Consider the following 25,470-nt stretch of genomic DNA (forward strand, 5'->3'; position numbering starts at 1 on the left):
TTATTTATTTTCATCCGCGTCAATGTAATCTAAGAAGCCGGTCCGTCTCCAGACGGAGTCACGGAGCATAGTCAGGTCTCTTCCCTTGAGCGTCCTTCCCCGCCCCTCCAACACCGAAGGCGACGCAGCATTCGCATGCAGGCGCTCCAGGTACACATGCGGCGGCAGCCACTCCCCGGCCGGCTCATCCTCCTCCCGCTTCGACGTTGACAGGCTCGAAGCCGGCACGGCCACTGGGGGCGACGTCGCCTCCCGTTCCCGTTCCGGCTCGCTCGGCAACGTCTGGGCTGTCGCCGTGACTACGTGCGCATCCCTGAGGACGAGGGAGAGCACGCCGGCGTCCTGGTCGACCGAGCGGCTGGAGCTATCGCCGCTCGTCCGCCGGTCCTGGTTGCGGCCTTCACCGTTGTCACCGTGGCAGGCGGACCATACGTCGGCCTCCGAGAGATCATCGAGGTCCGCGCCGCCGCTTCCGCTGCCGGAGTGGGAGGTCTCCGGGGCAAAGCCCTTGCTCATGATCGTCTCGCCAGTCGTGTACTTCTTTCCGGGCCGACAACACACGTCAAAAAATCCTAGCGGAGAATCACACGGTGGCAGGAGAAGGTGCTCCGCTATTTGTAGGCCAACCCTTTCGCCTCATTCGGGGCGGGATTCACTGTGAACGAGCTCGAGGGCCGCGCCCCATTCATCTCCCCAAAGCGGGCCCTCCCACTGATGTCTCCTGTCGGGTTCATCCCCCAAAGTGGTGGCCCACGCCTGCGTTTGCCCGTGCCGGATCCGTTTCATCATCCACCTGCATGCTTTTGAGATTTCACGACGTCCACCACCACGTCACCGGCGAAGCCGTAAACCGAATCACCATATGTTATGACTAATTTTTGGAGGGCACGTCGATTCCGTACGACAACAGAGGGAAGAATCGTACATATGCGGTCACCATTATGAAGTGTGACGCATGCCGTGTCGTTTGGTTTGCTCATTTGTGATGTAGCTATATTCACTCTCTTGTTTGATATGCATATCGCCGTCACATTCCCCTTTGTCGATAAGTTATGTTCGGTCACTCTTAAGTTCAGATAGCAGATTCCTTTTCGAGCTATGCTGACTAAATTTTTAGAGATACAATTTAGATATGAGGCTATCTATATGTGTAATCAAAGCTAACTTTGGAAACGAATGAATTTATGAGAAATTACTCTAATTTGAACTCATTTATGATCAGTATTTCTAAGTGGTGGTTAAGAAAATTATACCTAAAAAAGCAGATATCCAATGACGCACCGGTTTTTACGTAGGGTGTAATTTGACGAAAATATCCTCCGTCAGCCACCCATCGCGAGTGGTGGTGACACCCCGTCACCACGAGCGGCGTTGCTCCATCCGCCTTCACCACGGCTTCCGCCCCGCCCCTCCTCGTCACCGTCGCTACCTCCTCCGCGACCACCGGCTCCACCCTTTGCCTTCCGGTGCCACCGCCACCCCGCCCCTTCTCGCTGGCGGCGGAGATTACGCCACCAGCTCTCTGGCCTCGGTATCGCCCTCTCCACATCCCCCGCTCGCCACCGCTCGCGATGGGCGATCTCCCCGAAGGTCGACGGGTGGAGAGCTCGGAGAGGCCAACGGTGATTGGTGGACGGAGGGGGGAGCAGAACGAAGGGAACGTGATCGATGATGATGACTCGAAGATGGCAGGCCTCCGCCAGCGAACTCTTAGTTAGTAGCAGCTGGTCCCCTAGAGTGCGTCTTGTTGACATAAATTGAGGCTAACTTATGTGGGTCACGTTGTCTACGGTACCACCGGAAGCCCCACCCAGGCACATCATGGTGGGGAGCAGCATGAAGCTGCAGAGGGAAGAAGAGAGGTGTCTGCCTTTTTTGCGCTCATGCAAAGTCCTAATTTTGGCTATTCTAGAATAAATTTATGGCTGCTCAAAGCTCAACTCCTCGGAAGATCACTCGGACTGAGGCCTTTTAATCGGATTTTGGGATCTCTCATCGGGTTCTTTTTCATTTTTGTTTGTATTCCTTTGCCATGAATGGGGAGGAGGAGGTACAAGTTTGAGGTGGGATTGAAGTATTGCAGGGATCGCATATGAGTTGGTGCAACGAGCAATTAATCAAAAGGAAAATAAAAGGTAAACTTGGAAACATAATAATGCAGCATTAGAAGAAAAGATAGGAGTACTGTTACGTCCATCCATAAAGGGTTTAGGGTTTAGGAGGGGACGATATACTATTTCCACACTCAGAAAGATGAATACGTGAAACACTTCAATTTTATAGAAAGAACAAATGACAGGCCATGATAGCCGGATATCCTTGCTTGCAATAAGACTTGAGAGACAACAAATATATAATAATGACTACAAAATAATCTTGCATCTCTCTCTCTCTCTCTCTCTCCCTCTTTATGGGTAGATTTCAAGGACCTTTTCATCTCTTATGCAAACCTCTTCCATTTCTATCCAATGCAAGACTGCGAACCGAATCAGCAGAGATCAGCAGGTGTCCAAGCATTGCTTTCACCTTTAGGAGAGAAGGGGTTCCTTCTTGTCCTCCCACTTGTTCAATCTCTTCTTGGCCTCTTCCACCTGCATGCAACACAAAACTGCCTCTCAATTCCAGCGTAAATAACATGCATGAATTCGAGGTTATCTCGATTCTTGATTTGGTTGCAGTAACCTTTGAGATTACCTCTTTGTTCCAATCAGTTCGGAAAGTGACCCACAGAAGAATGAGAGTCTGCATGAAGGTCCCTCCGATCATTCCTCCCCAAATTCCCTGCATCGGAGCCATTATCCATGATATTTTACTTGAAGGAGCTGTATCTTTAATCTACGCAAGCTTTTACCTTTGCCCCCAACCCAAACTTGAAGCCGAGAAGAGACCCAAACGGCACGCCAATTATATAATAGCAGCCGACGTTGACGTATGCCACAAAAGCTTGCCATCCGCAGCCGACAGCCACACCTTCAATTATGCGCAGATGATCACACCGATTAGACTTTCTCTAGCAGCAGAAATAAGTGGAAGCTTCCATGTCTCTGTGTTTGATACGTCGAGACTCTTGTTGCAGGAGCAAGTTCTTTACCGGATAGAACAGGTTGGATGCCATTGAGAATGAGGGTGGTGGCGAGCAAGGGACAGAGATCGGAGACGGCGCGGGCGACGACCTCGCCCTCGGTGAAGGCATAGCTGATGTAGTCTCGAAGGCAAAGGATGATGATGGCGGCGATAACAGATACTATGAAGGACATCACCGTCACAACGACCACCGAGAATGCCGCCGACTTCGGATTACCAGCACCGAGCTCATTGCTTACCCGCACACTGTATGGATTAGAAATACGTAATCATTTGAGGAAGTGAAATCTGCTTCTTTCCCACCACCTGCATATTTATTCCTAACCCTAAAGCAAAAGCCGGTTTACGTGCTAAACTAATGTCTAATTACAAGAAATAAACATATTGGAACCTAACCATTCATCATTTTGAACACATTATTGATTTCAAGAATCAACAGAACTGTAGTATATGAGCTACGAATCCAATGGAGACAAAGAGATTGTGAGTAAGTTTTGGTGCAGAGGGAAAGAGAGAAAGCGACGACTGACCTCGCGGCGGCATTGAATCCAACAGATATCATAAAAATCCAACCAGAAAGCGTCATACTGCACCAACAACGAGATAACAAGTAAGACAATCTTTACGACAAGATCGTAAAACGAAATCTTAAAGTATGCTAGCACGAGGCATCGACTCTGCAAATCTTGGTTACAGATTACACTGCTCAACAGCGCGCATGATTGGCTTCAGGCGTAAATTTCTGACGGAACCGACACAGACTGTGGGACCAAAAACCATAGAACTGTGCTTCCGAGATAGCTTTATTCTGGTCATCATAATCCGACATTGACGACCCCATATATTGCCATCCGGTCGCCAATATAATCCAGCGCTCATTCATTATATGATGCCTTGTCCGAAGAATAGTGTCATCCTTCATATCACTGGACGGTGGAGACTCGCAAGGTACTGACGTTGACAAGTCGTTCCACCATGAGGTACTGTATGAACGAGTGATGGACTAGAGAAGGTTTGGCTATGGTGAGGTTGTTCTAGGCGCAGAGCAACTTCCATGTGCTTGGACCTCTGGCAGTCCACTGCAAGTTTCAAGTTTGACTGGATCTAATCTTGAAATATTTTTTGAAAGCATGAGGAGCTGATCCAAGTTGATTGGACTATTTTAATTTAAGCTGGTGAAAAATATGAAAGCAGCACTTCACTCGTGTCATTTAAACTAAAGATGATCTCGTGTTGGGTTCAGAAACATATTTCATAAGACAGTAGTTTATATATACATTAAAGGAACCAACCTTTGGGAATAGTTCCTATATATATATATAGGTTATATGCATGTAAATTAATTAATATATCAGGGATTAATTAAGCAGATGGTATATTGCATCAGTGAAAGGGAAAGAAGAAGGGTCAAGTGCTTACCACACGGATAGGGAATCAAGGGCGAGTTCAGGGTTATCCAAAAGTCCAGCGATGAGAACCAGGATCTGGAAGTACCAGGCCTCCAAACACAGCATCACCGCGGAGGCTATGGACAGCCGGAAGAACTCCGGAAGGCCGGAGAAGGCTTGCCAGGTGAACCCGGTCCACGTAAAGTGGCATCGGCTGCTGGAGGAGATGTACACGAACTGAGCACCCACGATGATCCACCACGACAGGCTTAGGGCCAGCGAGGCCCCCAACAGTCCTAGGCCGATCTTGTACACCACCACCCAGCTGAGGAGCAGGTGCACCACCAGCGTCGCCGCCGAGATGTAGGCGCTCGGCGCCACGATGCTCTGCGCCTGCAGGAACTTCTGGATGGGGAAGTTGGCGGCGTACGCGAAGATCTGCGGGATCAGCCCGTAGACGAAGATGGACGCCGCCTTGGCGATCTCCGGCGACTCACCCAGCAGCACCAGGATCGGCCTCGATAGGGCGTAGATCGCGGCCAGCGGCACGCCGGTGGCCATGAGGAGCACCGTCGACCGCTGCAGGTATACCCCGAGCATCTCGTACTTGTGGGCGCCGTACGCCTGTCCGCATAGTGTCTCCACGGCACTCCCCATCCCTAGCTGCACCCAGTCCAAGCAAGTCGCACATGTTCCAGTCAGTCCACGACGATGATCATAAATATCACAGCAAATAATTGCAGAAGAGACAGAAGAAATAGTAGGAGGATGGTCGAACGATTTAGATCAAGGAGGGAGAGGTCAATGAATTACCATCAGGCCATAGGCGAAGATTTGGATGCCGGTGTTGCCGAGGGAGGCGGCGGCGAGCTCGAGGTTGCCGAGATGTCCGGAGAAGATCTGGGTGGACATGGACATGACGTAGTTGAGCATGTAAACCATCACGGCGGGGGCTGCGAGGTAGACGAGCAGCTTCATCTCGACCAGGGAGGCCATCCATATGCGGCGAGCCCAGGGGATGGAGTTATCGCTCAGGATGCTCTCCAGCTTCTGGCTGGCCCCGCTTTCGGCAGCCATGGAAGTCGGTAGAGAAGGGAGGAGAGCTTTTCCAGGGAAGCAGCAGAGCCGCCCAAGCTACATATTCATCATCCGATGAGGATGTGGTCTTCCTCTGCCTGTCCACCAAGATTAATGGTGGAATCCTCGAATAAGACCAGGCCTTCTTTATTGTTTCTCTTTCACTGTCAGCGGCGTTCCATGTTTTGTTGTGTGATTGAAGTCACTGCCTACGTTTGCAGGGCTACAGAAAAATAGTTGAGAGGTGTCCTTTGGCCAAGTTTGTGGCCAATAACACTTGCACGTTTCTACATATACCATTCGAAATTTCAGGTTATATATATATATATATATATATTTGAATGATAATGTATCAGACCCATTTTTCATTTAATATATTATTGAATGTGATAAATAATTTATGGCTGTGTTTGAGACATTGAATATTCAGATTAGGAAGGACAAATGACGTGAGGGTTGCTCGAGTTTGACTTTGCAGTACAAGATTTGACTGCCATCGGTGAAACCCTCGAGCTCGTAGTGACTTAAACCACAGGTGGATCACTTCTTCTGCCCTCTTGGTAATGTCTTAAATGACTACACGTCAAGATCGATGAGAAAGAGCTAAATCACACCCCTACCTTGCATGGCCATGTGTTAACGAAGCTAACATAGTGAGATGGAGGTTGATTTACGTGCGGTTAAACCTCATCCTCTCTCGACAGGACAAGGAGAAATCATTCCGGATCGATAGGATCCATTATCCCATCCTCGACCTCGAAACAATTCATGATCATCTACGGTCGGACACGAGCCCGCCATCTGCCATCTTTCCGTCGCAAGAAAAAGTGATCAATCATGGAGGTCATTGAATGCATACGTGAAGGAAAGTGATCGATCATGTAGGTCATTGAATGCATACGTGAAGGAAAGTGATCAATCATGGAGTGATCGAAGGTCTGAGCAGTACATCAAGAAGGGCTCGGGGCATCTGCTATTTTCCTTTCGTCTGGCTCAAGAAGGTGACATCCATTACTGTGGGTTGGCCCACACTTTTCGATGGAATGAGACAATATAAGAGCCGAATTTTTCGATGGGCATACAAAAACTTCGAGAACGGATCTAACATGTGGATGATCAGATATCATATCATTGTCAGTATCACTTCGAGTCGACTAAAACTATTCACTAAGTTGATTCGATGTATGATTGTGACATCTCCTGTATCACTGTCGTACAAATTAAACGTGAATTCACTTTCTCCTCATCATGCTGAGAAACTAATTAAGATGCCTCTTTAGCTAATATTCTGTTCAATCTTTCGAACCCTTCAAAGTCTCTAACATAGTCTAAATTGACTCTAATGTTGGTTCTAAACTGACTCCGAATCTCTAACATATCATACAATCAGAATCTATCTTAGCAGAATGAATCTCAAGTTCTCCTTACCTTAGACATATAGATGTGAGAAACCCTAGGTTGCAACCTAACTATATTGACACTAATTGCTGTATCACGAGGAGGAGAGAGAGAAAAGAATGAGAAAAATGCGATTAATACACGACTCTAAAGATAAGAATAGTGAACAAGGAATTATTATATTTATGATCAAATCTCAGTCATAAGTCTTAGGAGATGGATGATTTAGATTTGGAAAGCGCCAAAGCTTATATTTCCTTGATGTTTTTACTTCTCAATCAACAAGTCAAATTAGAGTTCAATTTTTCTCGAGCTCTATATATGTGGGTTGAGTCGAGTTCAAACAACCCTCACTGTCGAGTAGATTGTCTCGGTTCGAGCCCGTCTTGTATGCCCAATTTAAATGAATCTTTCATCCTTTCTTCCTCAACAGTGAAGTATTTTTTATGGGCCTTCTTGTCTTCTGCCGCCATGACATGAGCTCATTGTCTTGTTGGATCATATAATGTGAATTGTCAAAGATTCAGAAATCATAACCTCAAAGTTAGACGCCTTCATTGATCTTCTAAATGAACTGTCAGAGCTGAAGGCAAGTCATCTCCGGGGAAGGTGTTGAGTGGGGGGAGCTATTACGATCACATATGATTTGCAGATCATGCAGTGATGTGCTCCTGTTGACCGTGCTACACATATGTTTGTCTGGGAGCACAGAACTTTTCTGAATGGTATGCATATTAGCATCTTTTGCATTCTTCCGTAGGTACATGGAACAACAACAAGACAATGATTTGTTTGTGGATCCTCGCTCTCTTGCAGCAAATGGAATTTTTAGAGTGCTGGACTTCAATGGTTTTCTTCTCCTTGGTTGCCGTGGCAACAACTCATGAAGCCCAACCATGAATCATGCAAGTTTTTTCCTTCCCTGGTCACCTCAGTGGATACAGATGCTAGTAGATCCTATTAAGCACACATCATGAACTTTATACTTTGAACTTTGAGGAGGGCAACATGCAAAGAGTTTATGCATGTGTATACATAAATTCCCAGGTTTTAGACATATCTTGTGCTAATCACCAAGCTCAGCTTACCCGTTCATGTAAGTGGTGTCTCTCAATAGCAATCGGCTTCTGTTCTTGTTGTTGAGTCATTTGCATATGTTAATTAAAGACTTGCGTAGCAAACAAAATTAATCGGTCTCCTATTTATTGGAGTGGTGCCAAATTTATATCATATCATTTTACAGGCTTTAGTTATGTGTCCTTCCATGTTGGTGTGCTAGTTTTGGCCCCATCTGAACGCCAAAAGTCGTGTATGTCAGCTTCGTTGTTGGTGTTCCATCATCATCTTCATTGGCTTCGTCTATTGGAACCTTTCTCCAATCCCAACTGTTCTTTCTATATAATATTTTATGTCTAATAGAAAATAAGTGACATTTCATCTACATTGCCTCTCTTTACTTAAGTACGTGATGGGTGGAAAGCTTGTAAACCTTTATACATTGTTGGTGTACTAAATCATGATAGAAAGAGAAAAAGAAAGGGTGCCAAGTTAGAGCAACTTGTTTATGTTTTTTGCTGCTCTCAAGGGTGGTTGACATGAAGAGGAGAGAGTGCCTTATCATACTAAACCTGATGACCTTTCAATCCTACAACATAAAACATCTCCTGAGATGTGAAATTTTGATTTTGGGCAGATTTTATTTTCTTCCCCTTCGATCTTCATGCCATATAAATACTCAACACCACACCAGAAATATACTTAATTATGATCTCCCATGTTTGTGGGTGTTACATAAATGAATTATAACCTACTTTCACCTCTCTTCTAGTCTCCTCATCCCCTTGTGTTCTTGGATGTCATTGCTGATGAAACGAAAGGGAGACTACCTCATCCAATAAAAAATATAGATTAGGAAACTTCTTGCCAATTTCCAACCAACAACAAATCGAGGTGTCATGTGCCCTTTATAGGATAAATTATGTAGGCTTCCCTTGAAGAACAAGGATATTGTATTGCATGGAGATTTAAGTAGAAAACTTTAGAAATATGACCATCAAAGGCACTAAGATGATCAACTCATCACCTGGGGAGCAGCCAAATGGTCAAACACGTTACTTGAGATTAATGAAATTGTAGATCTCCATGAAAGCTTTTACTCTCCAGCAATTCATTGATTCAAATTCACTAGAAAATTATTTCATCTAATATATCTGAAATAATTTAAAATTTTGATTTTATTATTACTGTTATTTGTATTATTTCCTATGAGGTGAGCTTATCAATCATTATATTATTATTATTATTATTAGAAAAAATATTGTAGATGGATCCATTATTATCTTTTAAGGAAGATGGGTCAACCACTGCATCCTGTTCCATGTCAAAATCAAACAGCATCAACATCATGCAACTGTACAAAAGTCACAGATCTACAAATGGTCAAATCTGATAGAATTATTTTCCTTTTTTGTTTGCACTACTCAGTGACACAAATCTAAACTAAGACGGGCACCAAACAAATCCAACGGGTGGAAGCAAATTTGTCGTTTGGTTCTCACCAGCAGCCAAAGATTTATCATCTAATCTTCAGAAAGAAAATATAATTTCTCTCTTCCAACAGTCTGGTGGTTGTCATCCACTCTATTTGCTGGCAGATGTGATCAGTGATTCTGAACCTTGTTGTCTGAGCTACTGCCCACCGTTATCGATGCTCATGGCTGTCTGAATCTAGTTTCTTCTCTCCTCCATTGCATACTTACGGCACAGCCATCTCTTCTTCCACTGCTTCTCTTGGGCAGATCAGAGAGAGAACACACATCACATCTCATCTATATATATATATATATATATATATATATATATATATATATATATATATATATATACATACATAAAAAAGGAATAATCAAGTATATGGGGAAAAAAGAAATAAAAGCGGAAAAAAAATCCTTGTAGGCCCATTTCTCCTGGCTTGCCATCAACTTCTCTACAGTATAACGTCTCTGAGGGAGGAATGGGAATAAAAGGATTACATCTACTTGTAAGAGTAACACATGCAAACAAAGTCTTCACCATCATCATCATTGTTGTTGTTGTGCCTGGCGCTAAGGTTGTGGTTATTCCGATACCTCGGGTATGCTTTGCAGGTTGGGTCTCCAATGGCCATCCCTGCTCTCAAGACAAACCTCACCTATCACCACGAGGTCCGCAAGAACCTTCTCGATCGACAATCCTTTCTCGTCCACTTGACGTAGCAGCTCTTCCATCTGCTTCTTGCTGATCTTGATCTTGATCTCGGACGACCCCACCACCGCTCGTTTCTCCTTCGCCGGTGGTGGTTCTGCGGATCGGCCGGTAGCTGCTCTCTCAGCCTTCTCCTGTTCTCGACAATGTACAGGACTCTCCGGCTCCGGCGTCTCCCAGTCGTCGTCGTCCACCCACAAGATCGGCTTCTGTACATCGATGCAATTTCCCATCTCGATCTCTCTTTCTTCTTTCCCGAGGAGATGGAGAAGCTGGGTCTTCCTGCCTCCTCTTCTCTCTCTCTGTGGTGTCAAAGCTTCTCAAATGTTGAATGGAGAAAGAGAATAAGATGCGGAGAGGTAGGAAGAGGAGATGAGTTCCATATTTATAGATGGAGAGGGGGGCAGAGGTAGGGTGATGTCTTACCGTATGCATTCTGTCGGACAACAAAAGGAGGTGGGGAAGACCAGAAAGAGACAAATATGTAACACAACCCACGGAATTGCCATGTTGGAATGGTCAGCGCAGCTCAAGCTATTCATTTGGTGCTGCAGTTGAAGCAACTCCGGATTCAAAAGAACCGATGATCCACCGTCGGATTCCATGTCATCATAATCTGTCCCGCTCTCCACCGCTGAGATGCACCCGTCGCCCCGATGGGACCCACGCGGCGAAACCCAACCGCAAGAGAGTTCCCGTCAGGGTCAGGTAGTGGGTCGCAATCCAGGGAATTCGCATCTTGTGACCCCCACATCGGCGGGACCCACGCATACCCAAAGGTGTGAACACGGGCAACGAGGCATCTCTGTTCATCACGTGCCGTGCACGTTGTTTCACCGCCGGCCTAGGTTGCTTACGCGGTTCCTCGGAGGAGTCGGTTTGCTTTGTGTTGGCGTCAAGAGTCGACCGCAAGTCGAGTGCCACCACACGCGGGAATTAACGCTCTCCGTGGTCAACGAGCCACCCTTCCGGCCGGCAGGTGCGCCAATCTCAACAGCGTACATGAAGATCATGTGCGCATCTCAAGGGGATTGTAATCCCGGGGGACGAGGATTCTGCACTGTAATGCACCTCTTCGGCGGAAGAGGGTTTTTGTCTGTTGCATCCCAACGTAGGTAAGAAGATCTGATAGTTACCTCGAAGTCAACTTACTTATCGTAGAACACTTGTATGGATTGTGAAATATTACTGCATTTATTTGTAATAGGAACCTCTTCACTTAATAGGGCAAATAAATGGGTAATCAACCGCAATAGAGAAGGATTCAAATTCAAAAGATAGGGTTGCTTTTGAGCATTAGAGTTTAATGCTTGATCATATAATAATGGAAGCTGAATTTTTGTTGATGTAGAAAAATATTAGAAGGCATTGATGCATTTGTTGGGGCACAATCTTATATATATATATATTTGCAGTTGGAATTAAGGGAAGCAAAACTGGTTGACCTCCTACGGTGGTCAACACAGGAATTTGGACGGTCTAATAGGTAATAGGTTAAGTAATATATCCTTGACTAAAAGATTGCTTGATATCCTGAAGTGCTGAAGATGTAGTTTAAGCACATAGAATCTGAATCTTCACCAAAATGAAGATTTTTCAGCAATAGATTGATAGATGTAGTTTGCTTGATATTTTTTACACCTATTAATCTGAATCTTCATCAAAATGCACAGACTCTACATATCATGATTTGGCATTTGAAGTACGAGAATGATGGAAAACAACAAGATTCCGGCAGGGCAGGCGAAGAATTTTACTTGCTTTCTTGAATTAAGATCATTGTATGATGTGTTGTGGGTACCAAACTGTTTGATGTTAGTGGTTGAGGAAGAGTGTTGAAAAGGAGCCATGGAACTGGTTAGGTCAGTGTGAAAGGTTCAGCATAAGGGAATCTCTCACCAAGAAGGCGTGAACGCACCATTCCTATGATATCTTCGACTAAATTCTTTGCAGAAGTGATCCTATCCTCTTACCTGGAAGTGTGAACACACCATTCCTATGGTATCTTCCATTAAATTCCCTCTCTCTCTCTCTCTCTCTAGGGTATCTTTCACTGAGTTCAGTTTGGAAAGGTGTCCTTATGGCATGATTCTTTCACTTTTAAGTGTTTGATCCTTTCCAGCTTTCTTTTGCTGCCCACTGGATTGGATATATTGTGGCTTGCTAATTCTAGGATCATATCCAACTTCCAGGATTATAGAAGTTAGGTCAATGCTAGACATGGATTGGACTTATAATATTCATGCCCCACCTTCAATTGACTGCTATTCCTAACTCATGTGTCAATTACAAGGCTGCACATTGAGTGCAAAAAATTGATCTATGGGTACTGCTGACTGGACAATCTCAAGCCATTCTGTATTTCTTTATTTCTTTTTCTTAAGAAAAGATATTAGGTGAGGTATCAACCTCTGTATCTAGTCTGCCCATCGTTTAGGATGGATATTTTAGAATGTAAACTATAAATTCTTGATGAGTTCTTATAGCTAATTTTTCAAAAAACTATCAGATTACATCAGTCCATTTATCAGTACGGTTGAAGATCATTAAGAATGGTTTTTTTCTACCTTAAGATGGTTATCATTAGCAGATTATGGTAGATCACAGCAACCATCATGTAGATGTCAGAGAAGTCTAAGCCAAGAATTAGTGTACTTGTTTTGTTCTAAACCAAAAGTTATTATACAGATGGTTGGCAATATTTAGGTTACTAGATGAGATGTATGATCGCATGAGAGATTCAATTTGACAGAAACTATTCCTGCTCCTGAAGTAGCAGTAACGTAAGTTAAGGGAGCAAAACATGACTCTTTTAATGATCTAACTAAGTGTGAGACAGCAAGGTCATCATGTTGTGTCCTCAAAAAGAGAAAAAAAAGTTTATCATCTTCGGAAATAGGTGTTGTGCATGACTTAACAGAGAAAAGACTTATGACAGGAAAGGGAAATGATAGTAACTTGTTCTTTGTTTTATCATCGAGGACAAAAATGCAAATCTGATTTCTTAAGTAATTGATGAATCGAATAATGAAACAAGTAGGTTGTACAATTCTCTACAAGAAAATAAGAGATAAATCTTTAAATATCAGTATTAAACTTAAAAGTTTAGGTCTAAGAAAAATCAGTCTTGTAATTGAAGACTTCATTGAAGTCAGGATAGGATAAACTCATAAGGCAGACTAAAAAGAGAGGCCAAAAAGAAGTGTGAAAAGGGCATCTGTGGGAATCTCGGCATGACCAACAAGAACACAGTAAGTTATTTAATATAATATAATTTTCTCTAGTTTTACGTAGATGTTAATGTCACAGCTATGTAGCACAGTTTTCCTAATATTAAAACTTATAACTATGTGCAAGACTTGTTGAAATTTTATCTCGGTAAGTTAGGTGCTGTCCCAGTCTTTAGTTACTTTCCAACTCCACGTTTGAAATTGGGAGTTTCATTCTTATTTGGAATTGCTTGTCAACCATTCTGTCTGCTTCTGTATCATTATTTGAGTTGCATTGTTGTTTGCCAAAGTGAAGAAGGATAAACAATCATCGATACTTATAAAATATAGCTATCAGTAGAGAGATTCCAAACTGTGGGCGGTATGAACCATTCATTGAACCATATCAACTGCTAGTCAATAGGGCTTCCGATATTGTTCAAAGGCTTTACTGGTTGTAAAGCAACTCAAAAACAGTGGCTGCTAAAATTTTTCTGTCGGATCTTCAAGAAACTATAATAAAATTTCTGCACCTATTATGATCTTTAGTCTGATAACAATGATCTATGCAGCAATTGCTTTGTGCTTTGTACAGCTTTTCTAACAAAAGAAACGAGCCAAATAGATCTAGCATATAACTTACAGCTAAAAACTCACATAAGAATGTTGGAGATGAGATGATTCTATGATCCAAAATTCCAAGTAGATCTTAGTCTAGTAGTTGACCCTGAATATACAAATTGGTTTTTCTATACTCTTATACTGCAAGTGATGATTTCCTCTTGTACCATTTTCATCAGCAGAAGTAGGTCTTCCTATTGAAAGTGAAAGGATGCTGCTTCTTGATTGATTAGCCAACTTGTACTGAGTGATTTTTATCAAACAAAATAGTTGAGACTGACATTTATTTGGCTTGGATTTTCGACACAAGAACAAAAGTCTTGTCCTAAATTCAATGTCATTCTCCTATCTTTACATTAGAACTGCCATCTTCCAAACAGCCTTTTCCAGAGCAAGTTGTGCAGCACTTGATTGGGGTTAGGGGGAAAATGCTTGGCCTCAAACACATTGACCACAAATAATTTAGATAAGAATCCTTTAGTCAACATAATTGGCTTACAGTAGCAAGGAAGGTACTATCTACCTGAACTTGTAAAGAGTCATTTTAAGCCTCTGTTTCTGTACATGCCCTTCTCCGTCTGAATTCCAAGTTTTGAGGTCACTAAGGTTCCATATGGAGATACATATTAGTGATAAATCATGATATGATTTATAACATTAGCAATCAACAAAAATTAAGCATTCTTCAAGTTATAAAATATTGATAAAAGGAAATGACATATTGTTTAAAGAACTATGCTATGACAAAATAGAGGCTAACTTACTGTGCTATCATCATAGCAACATTTGCTATGGTACTATTGCTTCTCGCTTATGGGAGATTTGGCTAGTTTACAATTATTTCAAGAAAGAATCTGTTTTAATCTTGAACCAAGCCTTACACAAGCCTATGATTCAAGCTGAAAATTATATATGAAGCTCGACGAACCTCAATTCAAGATGAGATTATACTTGCATGCACTTTTTTTGTAATTTTATATCTTTATGAATTACCATAGGTTTTACCTTAACAAAATTTGATTCCATATGAACCTTAACTTGGTTCATATGGAATCAAATTGAAATCTGAGTCAACACCTTCTTTAAAAGGTTTTGCAGTGTGTAAATACTGATTTTAGCTGCAGTATAGCTAGATTTAAAGATTCAAACATGCTCTTTTTTTCTCTTCTTGCCTCTTCATTTTTTTTTATCGTTCTTAGTGCAAAGTATCTCCAATTTTCTATAGGAGTTTGAATTTGAGTTTATGCACCCTTCCGTCTCCTGTGGCACATGGTTTCCATTTCGGTATTCCGGAATAGCATGTGGGTGACAAACTCATGCTCCATATACTACAAGTTTTAAAGCCTCCATATATCACACAATCTATTGAGTTGTGCACAAGGAAAGCTGTTCACAGCCTCAAAAAGTAGTTCACAAGTCAGTCTGTCACCAACATTTATCGAGTTTTAAAGGCCTCCATAAATCACACGATCCATAGAGTTCTTCAGAAGGAAACCCTGTTAGTTCACAGCCTCAAATTCACCTGAGATGTCACTCCAAAGAGTAGTTCATAATTCAATCTGTCACTAACATGTAACCCACACTGCCGTCTGTTTCAGGTTCATGGTCCCTGTTCTTAGACAAAGCACCATGCCAAATGTACTCATACATTGGATGAGGACAACGTCCCTTCATTCAACACTCAACATGGCCAGTTTCATGTAAACATCCAGACATTAAAAATAAACCTAATACTCGCACAAGAATCTCTTTAGGTTTTCTTATGATCTTCCCATTTACCGTCATTCACATGCTGACCCGGACTGGTCCATGTATGAATGGCAATGTTATCCAATTTGTCACTCCGGTTTCTTTTTTCTTCTTGAGCTCAGTACCAGGTGAGATGACCTTTCTGATCCAAAAGAGAGATAGAGAGAGAGAGAGAAGCATATTGCAAGATTATGCTCCAGATAAAAAAAATCAGCTAGTTATCTTTTTGCTTGAATAGGCCCAAATGCATTAGCTAAGTTTCCTTGTGGATTGGGCATCTGCTTCAAAAGTTCTCTTTATTCTTCTGGATATTAACAAGTTTTCTTCAGATGTGACATGAGGGATTTGAGTCGTAGTGCACTGATCACGGACTCAAAGTTACATTCTCAATTCATTCACGGAGTAATCTGAAGCTGAAAAACTAGAAGTTACGTATTGCAAGGTATGTGATCATCCTCAACAAAAGTCACAACATGCGGCGCTCATCATAGACATTTTGTTCTCTTGCAGGCAGATAATTGGATGATGCTGTGAGTCCCATGGGCTCTTCGTCTGTTGTGACCGTCCTCAGCTTGTCTTGTCAGTATGACAGCTCCTGTTCTGCTAGCTTTTTCAGAACATGGGCGGGCCATCCCCACGACGAGCTTCTTAATTGACCTTCACCAGCAATCATTATTATTGGATAGCTTTGTCTCGTGGGGAAGAGATCATATACTCATTGTTTACATCTCAAGAAAAAGATGCCAATTGTTCGATTCCTTGATGAACAAGACTGTTTCATGCATGCATGTCAAACTTTTTCTCCTTTTGCCAGTGCCACAGAGGAAATGATGGAGTCATCGACACTGAAGGTAGTCTTACAAAGACCATAATGTAGCTGCTCCTCCGGTTCATGATTTTGAGGTGTGTGTGTGTATGTATCTCTTTTATTTTGAGATTGCAGCACCAAAGTGTTGTTTACGAGCAACAAGGACCATCAAAAGCATAAAAGCCAAGTTGATGCTCACATGCCACAGATGGTTGTGCATCGAGCTTGTGATCGAGCTGTTGCATTTTTAATCCACCTTGTTGGTGAATGCATACAGTGGATGGATGTGCTTTATTCACATGATATCTCTATTTAATTACAGGAACAGAAGCAATTATATTTAGGATGAACACAATGGGGGCAAAATGCCATCTTTTTCGATGGTAGCAAACGTGTTTGTTATTTTCCCCCCTTTAATTTCTATTATCCGACCTCTGAAGCCATTACATATTCCCCACGATGGCAGTGCGATGGCGCCAAATAAGCTATGCCTGATGGGACGATCCACCGCGCAGACACAATTCCCGGACGTTGCCGCTCCGGCGAGCCGCTCTCCCAAGACCATAACGCTGCGTCCCTCCTCCGATTCCCTGCCCGGACGAGCTCGCTACCTCCGCCGTCAAATCAAGAAGCCTCCTTTCTCAGGTGGGAGGCGGAGCTTCCCCGTCACTCCCCACTTGAGTTGGAAGCTGGACGATGCGGAACGGTTGATGCGGAAGCCTGAGCAGGTCGGTCCGAGCGGAGAAGGTCGACGGGATGACAAGAGTGCCGCAGGAAGGCTGTTGACTGGATTATCGGCGAGGAAGCTCGCGGCGGCGTTGTGGCATTTTCAGGCGGCAGAGGTTAGTGGTGGCGGGCGGGAACGCCGGAGAGCTCGGCTAGGGTTGGAGGTAGGACCGCATTATATGCTTTCTGGTCGAATGTATGCTGGTAAAGTTTGAGTTTTGATTGATCTCTCTGACCTACGATCCTCACCCTTCACCGTGATTCTCGAATGGTGGAATCTGAAAGTGGGAAGGGTTTTCACCTGCACAACCTTCTAGCCTGGGAAGAAGAATACCTTAAATTTGTCATTGGATATTGGAATTTGTTTCTGAGGATCTTAGCTTTCTTCGCGGTTCTTCCTTCTATGTTTTGTGGGGGAGTTTCGGTCAAATCTGTTGGAAAGTTAGGATTTTGCTTGCATTTTCATCCTAAAATTGTTTTATACCTACAGTTTCCATGTGGAGAAATGGCAATGTTGTTGGTTCTCCAATAACCAATGAAGAATAATTTCCCAAAATTATTAGTAAGTGGGATCTTTTGCCTTCATGGGAGATCCCTTGAACCTTCAATCTTGTGATATTAATCTTATAATGAATCAAATGGAGAAAGGAATGATTTTGGTTCACTTGCTTTGATCACTTCCTAATTTTGGTAATGAAAACATTTCTCATCTAAATTTCATACCTATTATAATTGTTGTCAGCCTTCTTTTGTGCTCCTACCAGTAGCTCTTAGGTGGTTTCTGTGTTTATGCTGATTGTATACTAATTATCTTACCGTACTTGTTCAACTTTGTAGCCTAATCCAAGGAATCTTTGCCTTCCAAATGTCTGTCATCATGATAGAACTGGCCTCCTCGGTAGCATCAGTAATGAGCTTGTTAGTTCTATCTCATCCGACCCGAAAGCTACTTCACGGAAGGTAACCTTGTCTTTGTGGTTGATAGGCTAAAGGAGCATTGGCCATTCAGTTTGATTTGATATGGCATCGTCTTCATTTGTTTTGTCCGAAAGCAGCTCGAAGCATCTGTTTCATATCTCGATTTGGCAATGGAGAAAGCAACAAAATGGGAGGCTGGGTGCTTAAGGTTTTCGGATAAGGTTTATCACGATGATGGTCACCTAAAGCTTCCCAAGGATTGGCTGACGACTACTTCCATCATTTCTATTCTTCAGGCAGAGCTCAAGCAGGCTCGTCACCGCATTAATGAGCTTGAAAATGAGAGACGATCTGCCAAGGAAAAGCTGAATCACTTCTTGAGGAAGCTTGCGGTTGAGAAGGCTTCATGGCAGAATAGAGAGAGTAGAGAGCATGAGAAAGTTCTGAACATTATTGAAGTCATCAAGGATGACCTCAGTAGAGAGAGGAAAGTTCGGAAGAGAGTGGAGATCATGAATTCCAAGCTTGTACATGAGCTTGCTGAGGCCAAGTTATTAGCAAAGCAGTCCTTGCAAGACTATGAGAAGGAGAAGAAGGAACGTGAGCTCATTGAGGAGGTATGCAATCAGTTTGCAAAGGAGATCGGGCATGACAAAGCTGAAGCAGAATCTTTGAAGAGAGAATCTACAAAAATCCAGGAAGAATTGGATGAAGAGAGAAGGATGCTGCAGATGGCAGAGGTTTGGCGTGAAGAAAGGGTACAGATGAAACTGGTAGATGCAAAACTCATGCTCGAGGAAAAGTATGCAGAGTTGAGCGAGCTTCAAGCAGATCTGGATGCATTTCTCAGAGCACATTCTGATTCTAATGGAAATATGTCATTGCTGAAAGAAGCTGAGGCGTTTAGAGAGGCGGCCAGCTTACTGAAGTTCCAGGACATTAAGTTCCATTACCAGCCTCCTCCATCTTCAGGGGATATCTTCTCTGTTTTTGAAGAACTCCAGCCAAGAGAAGAAACTATTGAAAGAGAGATTGACCCATGCTGTGGTTACAGCCCTGCAAGTCATGCCTCCAAAATCCACACGGTGAGCCCTGAAACTGATATCTTTCTGGAAAATCCAATGAAGATGAGAGATGAGGATCACAGCGACTTGGAGTCCATGAGCTATGCTGAGGGGCAGGGTTCTTGTAATTCTCCAGAGGCCCATGAAGAAAGCGTTGCATCAGTTAGTGGAACTGATTGTGATATGAAAAGAGATAATGACAGCTTAAACAGTGAAATTAGTGAAGTTTGTTCAAGAACCACCAGGCAATCCAGGAAGGTGTCTTCTATAGGTAGATTTTGGAGGTCAACTTGTACAAGCAATGGCAACAAGAAGAAATTTTCAGTAGGTTTATCAAACGAGAACCTATTGAGAGGTCGGATGTTGAATGCCACTCTATCTCCTGACATGAATTCAGGTGAAGTTTGCCCAAGCTCACCGAGTGTGGGGCAACAGTGTTCCTCTAATTCGATAAACTCTCGTATCAGTAGAGGAACAGAAGGTTGCATCGAATGAGCAAGGGAGGCAAAGAATCACAGTTTGAAGGCTAAGCTTCTCGAGGCAAGAATGGAGAACCGGAAGATTCAGTTGTGCAACGTTATGAAACATAATTCTTAGGATGAACATTGATCTCCCAATGGAGATTGTACTCTCAATCAAGCTGGTTGAATTTTGTCTTTATAGTAGTACTTGTATCATATCTAAAACACGAGTACCAGAGTATGTGTACGTATTCCATGGAAAGTCACTACCACAACTTAGATTGCAGTTGAATGAGAATTCATATCTAAAACATGATGTATAAATATTCCATGGAAAGTCACTATTTGCGGCTGATCGAGAATTTGGGTCACTCTGTTTTACATTCTGCTGTTGAGATTGGGAATCTTAAGAATCTAAAGATAATAAAGCATGTTTTCCAAACATTGTAGATATTTTGTCATCTGCAGTTGCCCAATCTGAGAGACGTGTATTCTTGAAGCAAGCAACAGTGTTACATTTGGTAGACCTTTTTTGATGTCCTCAGATCTGTAGTTCCTTAACTTTTGTTTCCTTCTGTTCTATATTGGCCTTTCATACTTGTTCTATTGGCCTTTCATACTTGTTCTACCACGCCATTGTTGGAATGGTGTGTACTAAAGAAACCCTGCGACTTTGTCGAGCACAAGCATCCTAACAGATGATATCGTGATTCTTCGAGTAATATTTTGTTCACCAGGAGTTCTCTTACAAACATAATTTAAAACTGGTTAGTGTGTCACTGCCCAGGGAAAGGATTAGCATATCGTCCCAACGCTTAGAAATTACTCATCCAATACAGAAGGCTATTATGAAGTGAATATAAACATACAAGATACTGTATTCAGAGTAATTTTGTGTTTCTGTTACATATATGATGTCGCTTTCAACGCTCCTGGTAGATCATTCCGGAGCAATGTTTTCGGATCAAAATTGATGCATGTTGGACTGTGTTTGAACTTTGAAACATATAAAGATGCCAAAAATTCTACCCAAACAAAATTTCCTAAAATCTGAACCCAGACAACATCAACGCTGTTGTTATAGGACAGCAAAAAATCACAAATTGACTCGGTCACGAATGCATAGATCTCAATAGCTCAAGGGCCAGGGCTTCTTGCTCGGCCAAAGTGACTGAGTCACTCTTTTTAGCTGCCTTAGCATCATCAACTTCATCATTGTCATCGTCATCAAAATATATCTTCGTTCTTTTGGGGTTTCTCTGTTCATTTTCATCTGAGTCTGAATGGTCATCCCCCGTGTTCCCCTCTTCCGCTTCTTCCTTCCACTTCTTCAACTTTAGTTTCTCCTTTGTTCGTTTGTCACGCAAGCGCTGACGGTGCAGAAGCTTGTCCTCTTTGTCCCGCACCTTCATCGCTTCCCTTAGTTTCTCATATCGTTCTTTAACTGCAAATACATTTTCAATATAGCTAAAGTGATGAAAAAGATATAAAAGCAGTTTTAATAGATGCAGGAGAGAACTGAGCCCAGACTTGCAGAAGTAAATTGGAAGAAAAAAGTCCCAGTTGCTATTAGAAAATAAAAAATTACTTGTTCGACAAAATTGAATACAATATTTGAAAGGCACAAACCTGTACCAAGGTGAATAGAACCATCACCAGTCTCTTTATCAGCCAAGGCAGCTAGTGGAGGGATTACATTCCCATCATCATCATATTTTACCCTTGTTCCGAGAGGCCTATGCATATTGATCTTCAGCTTCTTCTTCTTCAAAATCCTGGTAGATAATCTGAATAAGCCAACTAGTTAAATCAAAACAGGTTTTGAGGAACTAAAAACCGACAGCGTACGCAAATAAATATCATGACATACTCTGCTTTATCGCCTTCGGGTTCAAAAGAGGGCGATTCCTTGGGTAAAAGAACATCATCTTCTACATCATCTGACCAAACAGTTGCTTGTGAATTAATATTATGAACTTTAGATTTGTCATCAGATGCTTCGACTTCCTCAGTAGTTTCGGTAGATGACATGTGCACATTCGATTTTCGCTTTAAGAATCGCAACTTCGGGGTCACTGAGAGACCCAAAGATACTGCAAAATCTTCTATGGGAAGCTTAGATACATCAAATACATCTTTGTCTTTCTGCAGAAATATGGACTTCAGATATGTGACAAATGCCCTTTGCGCTAACTGTTGCATAGAAGGAAATTTAACCAGCAGAGACGACAACAACGCAGAAACTGATACTGGTTCTTTTGCCTGACAAAGCATTCACCATAACGGAAGTTAGTGGCAGAGGATAAACTACATTCAGATTAACATAAAAAAATTGGAAACTAAAAATGAACATGTTAATGGTTCAAATAAGATTGCAGCTATACTGAATGTGGATAGTCAACCAGATGTTATTAGCTTGTTGAGACAGCAAATTGTCACATAGAAAGTGCTTGTTGAGAATATGAACATTGTTCTCATCAACCCCAACTCTAGGACTCTAGATAATATGATAACAGATACAAATTCTTGAAAGTTAACAATAGGTACAGCAAGATTACATGGATATAAAAGGTGCCAATTAGGATCTTGAACAGTTATTTTAGTCAATCATCCAATGTTATAAATGCCCCAAGATAATCAACCAGTAGATGAATAATGGTTAGTCATTCACCTTCTTCAACTTGATTGGAATTTTTGGTTCAACAGCTCGTAATTTTGTGAACATCTCTTTCTCAGAAGGCATAAGAAACAGTAATGACTTCCCTGCATTTCTGAAACGGGCAGTGCGGCCAACTCGATGAATGTAAGCTGGAATATCTTCTGGGCAATCAACCTGAATAGAAAAACCAATTAGCACAAGATCCTTTGCAGCAAAATTAGTCACCCAGACTGCTATTCACCTGGACCACCCAATCCACTGCTGAAAAATCAAGACCCCGAGATGCCACATCTGTGGAAAAGAGAACTGAAGTTTCCTCACAGAATTGAAGGTATGTAGCCATTCTTACATTTTGCTTCATGCGACCATGCAAACATTTCAAAGGAATTCCTGGTCTAAGCTTCTTGAATACCTCATATACATATTTAACCTGCTCGCATCAGGTGCAGTGTCAGGAAACAAATAATATAAAAACATGCATCTTCAAGAAAAACTAGAAAGTCACAAAATTAGGTAGTCCATTGACAGCACATCTCCATTCAGTAGTGCACAGATGAAATCAGAACCCTAAATGCAAGGCTGATGTTTATAGGAGGCATGCTTATATTGCTGTTTGTGCATCATCACAGTCATCACAACCAAAAGAACACTCTAGTACACATCATCTTTAAAGAGTCTGCATGCAATAACCATCTAGGCTTCTAGCCTTCTCTTTAACACAAACTCATTCACATAGCTCGCAGATACCACTACATATCAATAATGTAGTAATATCTTACATATGACAACAGATGTAAATGATATTGAACCATTCCTAGGAAGGATCCATCCACGTATCATCTCTCAATGCTACATATCAGGTCGACGTTTAATTTCAGGAACTCTAGTTTCTAATGGCCACTTACATATAAAAGAATCTGGTATGAAATTTGCAATTTGATCTGTGCCCAGATGATTATGGGTCAAAACAAACTTACAAGATGATCTGATCAACCAGTGCCCATGTCTGAATTTACAAAATTGACTCAAATGATTTACTCAACCAAATTAATAATATAGTTAACCATGTTAACCTTAAACTTGATTTAGATCAATGATCCAACATGCTGATATCTCTAAGACATGAATGTGATAGTATTTACAGAAAACACTGCATACAGAAATTTTTATCAGTATAATTAATAGGTTAATACACTGCATGCACACATTTATTTCATTTAAATAACAAGTTAACCTTTGCTCCGAAGAATAATTATCATAACAATAATCATGGATGGATGAATACCAGAAAGTGGTGAACGTCGGAAAAATACCTGCTTGCAACTAGAAAGAAAGACAAGAATTTTTGACTTAAGATTTGCTTTGATGAAGCTCCATAACAAATTCAACTTCTGGTCAAGGGGAACAATGATGGCAAGTTGAGTCAGTTGCTCAGGAGTGGCTGTTACTGATTCAGCATGCACACTTATATACTCTGGGTCCTTCAAGCTGAGCCTAGCCAGGTCTTTAACTGACTTTGTTTGGGTTGCAGAGAAAAGCAAGGTTTGTCTTCGCTTGGGAAGCTGAGATATAATTGCATCCAATTCCGTCTTAAAACCAGCATCAAGAATCCGATCAGCTTCATCAAGCACCAGAATCTGTATCCACGAGGAAAATATGACATTACCTTCAACCATTACATTCAAAACCTTATAACAATTAAAAAGCTAATTTATTACACACCTGGAGCTGTGAACATTCAAAGTTTGTGGTCTCATCCATGTGCTGGAGGAGTCGACCTGGTGTGCACACCAAAATGTTCAGACTACTGACACGTTCCTTCTCTGCGTCAACATCTTTACGTCCTCCAATCAGAAGGCCTGCACTCAGACTGTGGTGTTTACCTACTGTTTTCAATTCCTCAAAAAGTTGTCCTGCCAATTCCTTCGTAGGGGAGATTATAATGCTACCAACACCATCTTCAGGACCCCATCTTGCTCTGTACAACTTCTCTATGACCTAGAAAATAAAAACTGCTCAAGTCAGTACTTGAAAAAAAAATCACCTTAACTGATCGAGAAAGGATGTCGAAAATCGTCTGTTGCTATCTTCATGCATATCATAGTATAACTAATGATACATACAGTAAAATAGAAAACCAAATCTCTGTCAAAATATTTGGATATTCCCAATAAAATCACGTAAATCAAAATTAAGAGCCACCACAGGATATTTATTTGAATTCTAATGACAGCCCATTTTAGCCTCAATATAATGCTCATCTTAGAAAAGGCGAAGAAACCTAACAATGATGGCATTCAGCAGAAGAAAAAAAACCCAGAATATATGAATTCCAGTCACGGTACTATAAAATTCTGCATTTGATTTTAACATGTTAGCATACCAGAACACCGTGACAAGGCAGAATTTTAGCAACATATCAATATAATATTCATCTACAAAAAGGAATTTAACAAGATCAAGCTTACGCACGGGGATGACGAAAGCAAGGGTTTTTCCGGAGCCGGTCTTGGCAGCGCCAAGGATGTCACGGCCGCAGAGAGAGTGGGGCAGGGAGGCGCGCTGGATGTCGCTCATCTCGACGTACTTGGGCGCAAGGCCGTCCTTGGTTCTCTGTGAGATAGGAAGTTGCCGGAAGAACCGGACTCCGGCATAGGGAGAAAAACTGCCGTCCTTGGTGCGGCCGCTGGGGGCGTCGGGCGGCGGCGAGGAGATGGCGAGGGGGTTAGTTCCCGGGTCAGGGATCCCGGCCTCGATCCATGAGTCGAGGAGCTGGATCTCCTGCGCCTCCGAGAGCCGGCGCTGCTTGCGGGCGCCGGAACACTTGGGCTTGGGGCGGCGCATTGTCGAGTTGACGGGAGTACACTCGCTAGGGTTTCAACAGAGAGGAGGGTTTTGTTACTTGCGGGCAACTCCTGGGCGAGGGGACTCGTTTGCGAACAGTTTTATGAGAAGCCACCTTTTCTACGCATCCGTTCCTACCCGAAGCTTAGCTACTCGCCGTGGGGATTGAGGTTACCACAGTGGGACCCACTATAGCTTAATGCGGGTGATAGTGTGGGTCG

General features: G+C 42.5%; 5 protein-coding genes across 6 annotated transcripts; 1 reads left to right on the plus strand and 4 right to left on the minus strand.

Annotated features, from left to right (window-relative positions):
* On the minus strand, window positions 1–516 carry LOC103986738 (protein S40-5-like). Its single transcript, XM_009404831.2, has one exon. The coding sequence runs from the start codon at window positions 514–516 to the stop codon at window positions 1–3; it is 516 nt and encodes a 171-aa protein (XP_009403106.2).
* Window positions 517–2,254: 1,738 nt separating this feature from the next.
* On the minus strand, window positions 2,255–5,724 carry LOC135614129 (protein DETOXIFICATION 40-like). Its single transcript, XM_065111163.1, has 7 exons — window positions 5,286–5,724; window positions 4,504–5,135; window positions 3,615–3,671; window positions 3,092–3,330; window positions 2,852–2,970; window positions 2,695–2,781; window positions 2,255–2,591 (listed from the first exon to the last, which is right to left on the minus strand). The coding sequence occupies exons 1-7, from the start codon at window positions 5,547–5,549 to the stop codon at window positions 2,529–2,531; spliced, it is 1,461 nt and encodes a 486-aa protein (XP_064967235.1). The 5' UTR covers window positions 5,550–5,724; the 3' UTR covers window positions 2,255–2,528.
* Window positions 5,725–10,063: 4,339 nt separating this feature from the next.
* LOC135613369 (uncharacterized) lies at window positions 10,064–10,423 on the minus strand. The gene has a single exon (XM_065110391.1). It carries the CDS (start codon window positions 10,421–10,423, stop codon window positions 10,064–10,066), a length of 360 nt encoding a protein of 119 aa, XP_064966463.1.
* A 633-nt stretch (window positions 10,424–11,056) lies between these two features.
* On the plus strand, window positions 11,057–20,207 carry LOC135614130 (uncharacterized). The gene is made up of 6 exons (XM_065111164.1): window positions 11,057–11,305; window positions 11,864–16,672; window positions 16,900–16,960; window positions 17,044–17,467; window positions 18,141–18,263; window positions 18,359–20,207. The coding sequence occupies exons 3-6, from the start codon at window positions 16,923–16,925 to the stop codon at window positions 19,778–19,780; spliced, it is 2,007 nt and encodes a 668-aa protein (XP_064967236.1). The 5' UTR covers window positions 11,057–11,305; window positions 11,864–16,672; window positions 16,900–16,922; the 3' UTR covers window positions 19,781–20,207.
* Window positions 20,208–20,600: 393 nt separating this feature from the next.
* LOC135614131 (DEAD-box ATP-dependent RNA helicase 32-like) lies at window positions 20,601–25,334 on the minus strand. 2 transcript variants are annotated; one of them, XM_065111166.1, is made up of 8 exons: window positions 24,878–25,334; window positions 24,128–24,403; window positions 23,719–24,042; window positions 22,647–22,835; window positions 22,418–22,579; window positions 21,617–22,008; window positions 21,376–21,521; window positions 20,601–21,190 (listed from the first exon to the last, which is right to left on the minus strand). In XM_065111166.1, exons 1-8 carry the CDS (start codon window positions 25,247–25,249, stop codon window positions 20,859–20,861), a joined length of 2,193 nt encoding a protein of 730 aa, XP_064967238.1. In that variant the 5' UTR covers window positions 25,250–25,334; the 3' UTR covers window positions 20,601–20,858. The 2 variants fall into 2 exon arrangements, with proteins under 2 accessions (XP_064967238.1, XP_064967237.1); XM_065111165.1 differs by having other exon boundaries at window positions 21,376–21,533.
* Between the last annotated feature and the right edge of the window lie 136 nt (window positions 25,335–25,470).

The sequence above is a fragment of the Musa acuminata genome, chromosome BXJ2-6 (genome assembly GCF_036884655.1).
Source record: "Musa acuminata AAA Group cultivar baxijiao chromosome BXJ2-6, Cavendish_Baxijiao_AAA, whole genome shotgun sequence".
NCBI classification, from domain to species: Eukaryota; Viridiplantae; Streptophyta; class Magnoliopsida; order Zingiberales; family Musaceae; genus Musa; species Musa acuminata.